The sequence below is a fragment of the Orycteropus afer genome, unplaced genomic scaffold, assembly GCF_000298275.1.
Source record: "Orycteropus afer afer isolate SDZICR_OR568_19922 unplaced genomic scaffold, OryAfe1.0 scaffold00049, whole genome shotgun sequence".
NCBI classification, from domain to species: domain Eukaryota; kingdom Metazoa; phylum Chordata; class Mammalia; order Tubulidentata; family Orycteropodidae; genus Orycteropus; species Orycteropus afer.
In genome coordinates this window covers 7,147,470-7,159,080 of record NW_006921636.1, presented here as the reverse complement: position 1 = coordinate 7,159,080, position 11,611 = coordinate 7,147,470, and the positions used below count along the sequence as shown (strand labels likewise).

Genomic DNA, 11,611 nt, shown 5'->3' with positions numbered 1-11,611 from the left:
TGTTCCGTGGTTGCTCCTCAATGGGGCTCCAGCCCCCACGTACTTAGCAAAGCACCCAGGAAGTGTCACTGCCTCCTCTCTAGTGTGCCAACTAGCACAGGATGACCGTGCCCTCTCCCTGCCCCTCCAGTTTCTTTTGTATTTGCTGTGAGAGTACTTGGAAGACGCCTTGGAAAAGTTGAATGCTCATTTTCCTTGCCAGCACAGCAAAGAACAAGACCTGTAGCCTCTTGGAGGGGTCAGCCGTCCCCAGAGGTGCTGAGAAGCTGTGCCAACCAGTTTGGTATACAGCAGAGAAGAGGCATTTTAAGGGTGGTGGAATGACCGCATGCCATTGTACTTGTGACAGGTGGACCAACCTTGTGCCATTGTACTGAGGGTAGGCAGAACAGCACAGTGATATCTGTGTACCAACAGGTGGATCATGCCATTGTACTAATATGCAGATCAAGGACATATTGTATGAAGGACAGATGAACGGACACCATGTCTTTGTTCCATCAGACAGACATATGCCTGCCACTGTAATAAGGACAGGCAGACCTGCACTATGATATTGTACTTGGGACATCATTCATCAACATTGTATTAAGAGAACAACATCACTCCATCATACTAAAGACAGGCAGACCAATAACACGTCATCTTTACTGACAAGAGAAGCCAACACCATGGTTTTGTACTAACCAGTGGCTCAACACAGTATCACTGTTCTGAGGAATGGCCACCGATACTGTTTCATTGGACTAGAATCAGGCAGGCCAGTGCCAGGTCATCATACTAGGACAGGAAGACCAACACCGAGAAATATGCCAGAATCGCTCATGATGCACACAAATACTTATTGCTTTTGTCTGTACTGGCTGCATTGATGGCTGCAGAAAGGAGAGCTTAGCTTTTTGTACAGACAGTGACACTGAAACATATCAGTGGCTGGTTGACAAGAAAGAGAACAAAGTGAGACACCCAATACCCAACCACCTCCTGCGTTCTTCTGAGATATGCATGTCTTCTGTGCATGTGACTTTATGAGAGGCCCCATCCAAGGGCCAAGAACCCTTCCTGACCCATGGTCTAAGGGGGAGCTTCCGAGGGGCAGGGTAGGAGACCACAGACTTCAACATGGCAGACAGCAATACCACAGCACAATGTCACCCACCGTGGCCGGGAATAGGCATGTCGCAACACCCAACAAGTGGCCCACGGGAAAAACAGTGCTTGTTTTAAAGTGCAAGATGTTGACACTGTCCCTGGTAGAACCTATTTTTGAAAAACATAAAGTGCTTTTTATTTTACCTTTTTTTTTTTTTTCAGCTTGAATACCACAGGAAATAAAAAAAAGAATTTCGGTTATAGTAGGTGTTTTCCCTGTGGCAGGAGGAAGGATTCAAAAGTCTGAACTGGGCATTTAGAATGGGGATTTTTTTTTCCTCTCATCTTTGCAACTTAAAAAAAAAATCAGATTCTTATGCTGTTCTTCAGTAACAGACAGTCTCTTTGAATAAGCTATTTCGTTTGCATATTTGACACTTGCATATCTTTTGAGTCTATACTAATGATGTACAGGAAGTATTTTCCTCCTTCAACTCTCAAGCAATGTTCAGAGTTCACACTGTTGGCTGAATGCCAGCCTTCCGAACCTTCCCAGATTGCCAAGGGGCAATTAGAATTGAGTACAAGTGGTGCAACTCACCCTGATGTTATCTCAAAATAAAAATCTTAGGTACTACAGAATACGGAAGTCAATGAAGACATTTGAGTAACGGTTTTGTGCTGGGATCGTGGCTTATGGCGCAGAGATTTCCCCATGATACCAGCGTTCCCTGTAGCCTTCTGACAGTGGAATCTATCCAGGAGGTGATGACAGGTGTTCATAGAGGTGGCTGGGCAGCATCCAACACCAAATTGGTCAACACATTCATTCAACTCCAGCCACTTTTTCCAACATCCTTCTTCAGCTGAACCTGGAGGGATGGAGATGTTGCCCTCATAGGCCATGATGGAGAGTCATGAAGAAGGATAGAGTGTAGGTGGCCTTGGTTGTGTTTAGGATGGTGGTAAGTGGTGGCATTGAGTTCTGCTCTTGTCATCTCCCAAAGAGGGCAGTAGAATTGTTATAAGGAGGTGCCATATCCTATGGCTAGGCCAACCTCATCTTGATGAACCTGTCATGGTTCTCAAGGTCTTAGGGAACCTTCTCCAGATTACCCTTTTCTCTGGGGCTTTGCAGCGCCTTTCTGTTTGAGAGTTCATGCGAAAAGCTCTGTGGCAGGTCAGCTGAACAGCATTCCTCTTTGGATTTCACCCATAAGTCTCTCCTCCATGGTGGGCTAGTTCAGATGCTCTGATCCCGTGTGCTTCCCTGGGCCCCTCCTCCCGGCAACACACGGACATCGGGGGAGATGTGGTTCTCGAGTTTGCACTTCTCCTGACCACTGGGGCCTTTTCCAGTCAATGCTTCTGTGGAGTAAATACAGTTCTGCCTTAAGAACTTAGGGGAGGTGAGTAAGGGGGAGCTTTCAAAGTGGTTCTTCTCTGATCTTGTCCCAACACTGAACTTGGGACTGGTGCTCCCATGGAGGCTTTTGGGGGGGCTGGAATCCACACTGTAGAGCAGCTGCCCTTCATCGTCTGTGTCCGCATCAATGTACTGGTGGATACCTGCCTCAAAGTTGAATGATATTGCTGTGTGTTTCTCGGGGGACCGGGGTGGTGTCCTAGTACTCGCTGTCGTGTATATGGAGGACTCTGGGCTCAGCATAGGCCTGTCCAAGAGCGTGGCACACTCCAGTCCAGCGACAGCAGCTGCAGCTCCCCCCCGGTTCCTAAGAGGGTCATGGTACATCCCCAGAACAGGGAGCAGTGGGCTGGGATCACCCTCCATGAAGTTGACTTTAAGTGCCCGGAGCTTCAAGGGGTTGTTGGTCTTCATGGAACTCTTGGGGCTCTCGATGAAGAAACCAGAGTGATGGCTGGCATCTAGGGTAGGGTTGGCCTCCACCAACCTACCTCCACTGGCACCCAGAGCTCCCCGCCAGCCCATCTCTGGTGCCATGGTGCCCCCAGTCTTGCTGGGGAGTGATGCCAAAGGGCTGTGGGAGAACCTGGTGGCTTCAGGGAAGTCCGTGGCACAGCTGATGAAGCTATCAATGCTTGACATGCTTCGCATGTCGATGACCCCTTCTGTACGTGTGGGCAGAGGGGCTACGGGACTGGGGATACTCTCCATTTCAAGTTCTTCATTTGGTTTGCTCTGTGTTGCTGACTCCTTGGTATTGAGGATGGGTTGAGATTGAGTTTTGGCCATCTTATTGTACATGTCTTCCAACTGCTGGACATTGAGATGCTGGGGACTAGAAGATGACCTGGCTTTTTCAGGGGATCCTTGCTCCTTGGTTTCAAATGACTTACTTGAGCTGGTTTCAGACAGTGTCCTCTTTGTCCATTTCCATTTGTTGGGAGACAAGTGGTTATCTTGCACCTTGTCCTTCTTACCCATATTCTCTCCATTTTTCTCAACCACAATGTCCATCATCTCAATGCTCCGGGCAAAAGCATCCTTCATGTTCATGGATACAATGCTGCCATTCCTCTTAGCTCTCTCCAAAGCCTCTCTCCGCTTGATTGCTTTCTCCTGCCTCTTTTGCTCTTTGTAGAACTCAGAGAAGTTGTTGACAATGATGGGAATGGGTAGAGCAATCACCAGCACCCCTGCAATGCAACAGAGCCCCCCTACAATTTTCCCCAGGAGGGTCTTGGGGTAGATGTCTCCATAACCAACAGTTGTCATGGTGATGGTGGCCCACCAGAAAGAGGCCGGAATGCTTTTGAATTTGGTGTCATCCTCGTCTTTCTCAGCAAAAAAAACGAGGCTGGAGAAGATCATGATGCCCATGGCGAGGAAGAGGATGAGAAGACCCAGCTCATTGTAGCTCCTTCGCAGGGTGAAACCCAAGGACTGCAGACCAGTGGAGTGGCGTGCGAGCTTGAGGATGCGGAGGATACGCATGATACGGAAGATCTGGACCACGCGGCGGACATTCTGGAACTGCAGCACGCTCTTGTTGGACTCGGTGAGGAAGATGGTGACATAGTATGGCAGGATGGCCAACAAGTCAATGGCATTGAGTGGGCCCTTAAAGAACTTCCACTTCTTGGGTGAGGAAAGGAACCGCAGCAGGTACTCCATGGTGAACCATGCGATGCATACAGCCTCCACGTGGGCCAGCTGGGGGTTGTCTGTGGTCTGGCCAAACTCATCAAGGCTCTGCAGCTCGGGGAGTGTGTTGAGTGACAGGGCAATGGTGGAGAGGACGATGAACATGATGGAAATTATGGCCAGGATCTGTGAGGAGAAAAGAATGGAATTTAGTTATTAATCACCAAGGGGATGACCATTATTATACTCTGGGTCTGCATGACAACCCTCAACTTTCTGGAGGATTTTCCTATCTCACTAGTCAGTTGCTGACTGAATGCACGAAAAACATAATTTATTCAAATCCATTTATGGTGCAGGTGTGGAAGCAGAAGCCCAGAGAATTGAAATGATTTAAAGCTGATCGTCTAGACTCGGGGACAGCAAGCTTTTTTTGTAAATGGCCATGGAAGTTCTGTTGTAGCTACTGAACTCCGCAGTGTAGTGTGAATGCAACCTCAGATAAGACATAAACAAATGGGTGTAGTTGTGCTCCAATAAAGCTTTACTTACAAAAACCGGCAGTGGGCTGGTCTTCAGCCATAGTTGTTCGGCTGACTCCTGACCTTGACTAGTAGTTCTAACTATTTTGGGGTGAGGTCTGCTTTGACTATGATGTTATTAATAATAATAACAATAGTTACCATTTATCGATTGTTCATTTGTGCCAGGCTCTGTGCTTAGCACTTCCCATACATGACTTTACTGAACAACCTCATTAAGGATTATTATGTCATTTAACAGATGAGGAAACCTAGGCTTCCACAGATGGTAAGAGGCAGTGCCAGGATTTGAACTCAGGATTGTCTGACTGCAAAGTACACATTCTCAAAGGCTGTGTTAGAAACCAGATGGCTGCTAAGGACCCTCTTGCTAGAAAATGTGGTCAAGATTTTTCAGGTACTTTCTAGAGAGACATAAACATCCTAGATTCACGTTATTAACTCTTGACTGGGACTATGAACTTTTTGAGGCTAAGGATCACTATTTATCTACCTTTGAATCTCCTGGATCAACAAGAGGTTTTGGCCCAGAGAAAGGGCTCAGTGAATGTTTGTTGAAATTAATGGAAGCTAAGCCAGTGTGCAGACTATGCCAAATGTAAGCAGATGTTTCAAAATGAAAAATCAAATCATAACAATACCCTGTGAGTTGAGTAACTTTCCAGGACTACTTAGGACAAAATCTAAACCCCTAAACATGTCTCTGAGGCCCTGAGTGGTGCAAACAGTTAATACACTAGTCCTGAGGTGCCCTGGAAGAAAGTCCTGGCTATCTACTTCCAAAAAACTGGCCCTGGAAAACTGTATAGAACACAGCTCTACTCTGATCCACAGGGGGGCGCCAGAAGCAGAGTTGACTTCATGGCAACTGTTGTGGGTGTGTGGATATCTCAGCTCAGACCACCCAGTCAGCCAGACCAGACCACTCAGCCTCTGCATGACCCAGCTTGTCTTTGTTTTCTGCTCTCATTCTGAAACTGCCTGCTGTTGTAGCCTTTAAATAAACCCCACTGCTGCTTGGGGGAGGAGGAGAGGTTTCTGTCCCCTGCAGTGGATTCCCAATCAGAATACATGGTTATCAAATCCCTCTGCGTTTTGACTCTGACCTCTCTCTCTGGCCCCTCCTGCCATCAGTTGTTGAAGTTCAAGTTTCTCCAGGTGAATGCAAGTGTTGGTCAATTCCCAACCACATCAGGCATTTCCCTTTCTCTGTGCCTCCTGCTTTCCATCTGGTGAGCTCCCATCTGTCTTTCAAAACCCTGCCCACGTGGCCCATCCCCTAGGAAGTCTTCCCTGCTTTCCCCAGCATAGTGGTCACTCCACCCTCCCGGCTCTTTCATCATGCACGTCCCATTACTGGCTGGATTTTGATTGTTTGCTTTTGGAACTGTGCTCATCTCTGCCCAGAGCTTTTGGGGGACAGGGATCAGTTCTGATTTCCCTCTGCACCCCCAGCACCCCGCTCAGGACACGATGCCCAGCAAGTGCTTCCGAAGTGTTTGTAGGCTGTTGCTGAAGTTCACAAAGCTACGAGTGCAAGGGCTAGGACCCTCATTCCCTTTTCGATTTGACAAATACTAACTGATCGTCTAAGATGTGTGAGGCACTTTGCTAGGCATGGCGGGTGCCATGAGAAACACTTAGGGGCCTGGAGGCCAGCTCGGGAAGGGGACAAGGCATAATGTGAGCACTGCCCCAACTCAGTTGTCCTTCTGTCAACCTTTTGTTTTGTTTTACTTACTCGCATCTGATAGGTCCTGATTTTTTTTTTTTTTAAATAGCTTTTCAGTTTTACTTTCTTGATTTACACTCATTGGAAGAGAAAAATTCTGTAAGCACTTTATGAAATGGATTATTGATGCCAACAAAAGCATAACTAAGTTATGTTATCATTTACGCAACATAAGCAAATAAGCACCTGTGAATCCACCACCCAGCTTAAGAAGCAGAACTTGCAGCAATAACACGAAGCTTTCCTGTGTGTCCTGCCCCGCCCGAGACAACCACTGTGCAGACTTCTCTCTCTCTCTTTTGCTTTTCCATATTCTTTTTAAAGTTTTTCAGGTATACAATTTAGCAACACTGATTACATTACGATCACATTAGCCATGAGTGTTCTGCAGTTTTTAATATGAATGCATGCACCTCTAAGCAAATCATTGCTTCATTTGGACAACATACTCTATTTATTCTACTACTTATACTACTTGCCTTAATTTTTTAAAAAAACAAAACCTGAAAAAACTCACCTTTTAAAATTTTAGTCTTATCCTAATAGATAATATTCGCAAAACTGTGGATTTTGCATACTAGGGACATATGGATTACCTATTCATACTTACATAGTTGTTGGAATAAAACATTTTGGGTGACTCACTTTGGAAACTCCTGCACCATGGTTGGGAATGTGGACCCTAGAGTTGGACTCCTGAGGTTGTAATCCCAGCTCTGCCTTGTACTGGCCTTGGATAGTCTTGGGCATTTAAACTTCCGGCCTCAGTTTCCTTATTTATAAAGTGGGGACATGCCAGTCTTCAATTGGGAACACTGGACAATCAACGTCTGGAGACATTTTTCATTGTCATAACTCAGGGATGCTACTGGGTGGGTCGAGAGCTCGGATGCTGCTCCAATGCAGAGGGCAGCCCCCACCACAGAGAATTACTTGGCATAAAACGTCAGTAGTGTCAGTGTTGAGAACCCCTGGCATATGCCGACGGTGAGTTTCTTAAGTTGTTGGGTAGGGGAAAATGTGTGTGTGCAGTTACCAATGCAGGGCTAGACCTAGGGTCAGTTTGAACGCACAGGGGCAGCCAGAGAGGCGGCACCGCTCAAGCTCTGACTCCCAGCCCCGCCTCGAGGGCGCTCCAAGAACGTGAGCAGATTCAAGGCAAGCCTGTTCCTTTAAGAGTTAGGAGGTCCTGTTTCCCCCTGAGGCTGGCAGGGGAAGCCTGCTCCAGTTTCTACCCCCTAGACAACTCCGGGGAGGGCTCACATAATTGATGTTCTGCCTACAGACGCATGAATTATGCACCCAGCTATTGTACAGTCCTCCAGGCCTGTTATTCTTAGGCTGGCACCCCCTTTGTACCTGACTATGTGCGCTCTCCCTCCCCTCAGCCTGAGGTCACCTTGGAAAGAAGACAAGGGAGGGCAGAGGCCCCACTGGACCCTGGGGGCCACCTGCTTTTCAGGATTGGGCTGGGAAGGTCAGCACTTAACAGGTTTCCACCCGAGTGCGCATGTTCCAAACAGCCTATTCGGTAATGCGGGTTAGGGGCGTTCCCCACCCGCCCAACGCTCCTAGTAGCATAAAATTTTCCTTTTCCAGAACCTCTGAAGCCGTTAGAGTAAAGGCCACGCTTCCTGGCTGGGGAACTTGAGAACGTGAAGTAAACTCTGTGCCTCAATTTCCTCATCTCTAAGATGGCACATAGTGGCTAAGGCACTTGACTGCTAACCAGAAGGCTGGAGGTTCAAACCCACTGGCCACTCCTCAGAAGGAAGATGGGGCAATCTACTTCCGTAGTGATACTGCCTCGGAAACCCAAGGAGGGGTCGCTATGAGTCGGGTCGACTCGGCGGCACATCACAACAACAACAACAACAAGATGGCACAAAGTAGCAGCTTCCTCGCAGCGCTGGCTGTAAACAGAATTAATGAATTGCTAAGGCCCTTAGGTCATGTGTGGCACAGGAGCCCTTATTTTCATTTTCTAATTTACTTTGTTGTTGAGAATATACACAGCAGAGTGCACACCAATTCAATTTCTACATGTACAGTTTGGCCCAGCAACTCTTAGCTACCACTGCTTTTATTACTGCACGGCCTTTCACACTTCTTTCTAAGCTGGTTGTCGACTTGGGTTCCCATCCTGGTGTCTTGGATAAGTTACTTCCTCTCTCTGAGCCTCAGTATCCTCATTTCTAAGCTGGGGATGAAAGGAACACTTATCACATGACGGCCACGTAACATGTATCATGCTATTAAATGATTATTCAGATACTTTATTGTCACCTCTACCCTAGTTCCTGGACTGGTTGATTCTGGAGGGACAGACCTGGGTGGTCCCCAGTGTCTAGCTAATGTAGTAGATGTCCTGTGAGCAGCTCTCGAACTCAAATGAGCAGGGTTAGCCTGGTCTCTGGGGTGAGCCCTAGGGGCGAGGACCAGTCATCACCCTGGAGCCCTCCCTCTTCCAGCTCCAACTTTGGACAGGGTCTCTGTAGTTCCATCCAGCCTTGCTTTCCTGGGATCTGAGCCCAATAAGGTTCTGGTAAGACTCCAGAAACCCAGGGAGCAGTAACAGGAGCCAGGACCCCAAATTCCCTTCCCGTGAGGAAGCTTTAGATCCAGGGGCCCACCTGTCTGCAGCCAATGGGAAAAGGGACTTTGGTCTAGAAGAACAGAAGAGCACGTGGCGGTCCCAGGGTGGGATTCAGGGATGCTGGGAGCCAGGCCCTGCTCATCCTCTAGTTGTCACCTCCAGTGGTTGGTCACCTTCTGCCCTAGCCACAGACACGGGCTGTCTGTCATTCACACCTTGCATTGCCCTGTTCTCCCAGGAATGTGGACAAGGCACAGAATATCCATGTATAAAAGGGCCCAAACTCTCTCCAGAAAGATGGAGAAGGGCTCATCTACAGCCACGCAGCCCACCGGGGTCCATCTGGCAAGCTGAGAGCTGCCCAGTGTTTTGCTGTTGTTGTCACTGTTAGCTTCTGTCCAGCTGGCCCCCGAGTCATGGTGACTCCACACACAATGGAAGGACATACTTCCCGGTCCTGTGCCATCCTCATGGTTGGTTCTGGATTAGACGGTGGTGACCCATAGGGTTTTCATGGTGTAGATCACCAGGCCTTTCTTCCTAGTCTGGGAACTCGGCTGAAACTTGTTGAGCATCACAGCAATGCCCAAGCCTCCACTGACAGCCAGGGCGTGGCTGTGCATAAGGTGCACTGGCCAGGAGCCACATCCAGCTCTCCTGTATGGAAGGTGAGACTCCGACCACTGAACCGCCACATGTGTGCTCATACACACATTATTCATAATAGCCCCAGAGCAGAAACAACCCAAATGATCATCAACGGATGGGAAGGTGTACAAAATGTGGTATATCCTTACAAAAGGACATTATTCAGCCATAAAAAGGAGTAAGGTACGGTGCAAGCTACAACAGAGATCAACCTCAAAAAATTATGCTAAGTGAAAGAAACCACCTATGAAAGAAAGACCACATATTGTTTGGTTCCATTTATGTAAGAAGTCCAGTATAAGCAAATCAATAGAGACAGAAAGTAGATGAGTGGTTGGTGGGAGGGGTAAGGGCACGAGGATTAAGAATTAATGCTATAACGGAGTTAATTGGGATGATGAAAATGTTCTAGAAGTGATTTATCTGATGTTAGCACAACCTGGTAATTTTTTTTTTTAAAGACCACTCAATTGTATACTTGAAATTAGTGCATTACAATATGTGAAAATAAACCTCTACAGAGTGATATAATCTGGTAGCATAGTGCCTGAGGCACTTGACTGCTAACCAGAAGGCTGGCGGTTCAAATCCACCAGCCACTCCTCAGAAGGAAGGTTGGGCAATCCTACTTCCGTAGTGATACTGCCTTGGAAACCCAAGGAGGGGTTGCTATGAGTCAGGGCCGACTCGACGGCAAATAACAACAACGGAGTGATATAAAAATTCTTTCCATAAAGGACACAGGGAAAAGGTAATCACAGGGAGGAAATGATAAGAGAGCTGTTGCATTGTGGGGATTGCAGTCAATGCCATGAAACAAAATGTGTATGACCTGTTGTGTGGAAAACGAATTTACTCTGTAAACTTTCACCTAAATCGTAATAAAAAATTATTTCCATAAAGGGTTCCATTGCTTTTAATCCTCATAGTCATACCACGGGATCACAGGGAGAAGACAGGGATCCGAGCAAGTCACAGCCCTGCTGTAAACCCTGCAGTGCTCCCCAGGCTCTTGCACAAAGTTCTGATTCCTTTGCATTCAATTGGCTTATGTTTATTGAGCATCTACTCAGTGCTATGCTAGTTGCACTAGCAGGTGAACAACCGTCATAGTTCACCCCTTATCAAATTGGCACCTGTGTACATCTCATTAAACCATATATAATCTCTAAATAAAGACAGTTATAAAGTCATATTTGCACCTAACTTGATACAAGTAGCATGCATAAAACTGAAAATACAAGGAAAGAATATTCATAACAATTACAGTCCTTGTTTCTTTAACTGGTCATGTGATCAGTGGTATTTAGAACTACCTTCTTCTGCCACCCATTTAGTATTTCCTCCAGCAAGCACCTCAGCTGATTGTGGTTCTTTGCCTGGTGGGGTGACCAGCATAAATAAGAGAGACAATTTCTCTGGCCTCAAAGAGCTGGAGGGAAGAGGCATACGAGAATAAACCACCCAAAACATAAACCAATGAATGAATAGGATGACACCACACAGTGTTGTGTGCCATATGTCATGAAGGAAAAAATAGACAGGATAATTGGTGGAGAAGTGTCCATTTGAGGTTGAGAGGTGACAGCAGGCATCACTCAGGAAGGACCTGAGAGCTGAGACTTGAGGATGAGCATTCCAGGCAGACAGCACAGCATGTGAAAGGCCATGAGGTGGGAATGAGCTGGGTGTATTCAAGCAATGGAAGGAAGCTCAGTGTGGCTGGAACACAGTGAGTGCAGAGAGAGTGGAAGGAGATGAGGTCAGAAGACAGGAGGGTGGTTGGGCCAGAATGAGAGATTTGGATTTTATTCTAGGACTCCTTCCTTTTCCCTCCACACCATTCTCACCCTCCACCTCTTACTCTCCACCTTATATCCCACACTACATCCACCACAGTTGCTCACATTTCCAGATCCTTGCCTATGCTGTTC

General features: G+C 47.2%; 1 protein-coding gene across 1 annotated transcript in view; it reads right to left on the bottom strand.

The window, feature by feature from the left end:
- Positions 1 to 2,335: 2,335 nt before the first annotated feature.
- Positions 2,336 to 11,611, bottom strand: part of KCNB1 (potassium voltage-gated channel subfamily B member 1) — a 131,539-nt gene continuing 122,263 nt past the window's right edge. The window contains exon 2 of the mRNA XM_007938326.1: positions 2,336 to 4,345. Within this exon, the coding sequence (XP_007936517.1) occupies positions 2,336 to 4,345 (2,010 nt within the window). The remainder of the gene's footprint in view (positions 4,346 to 11,611) is intronic.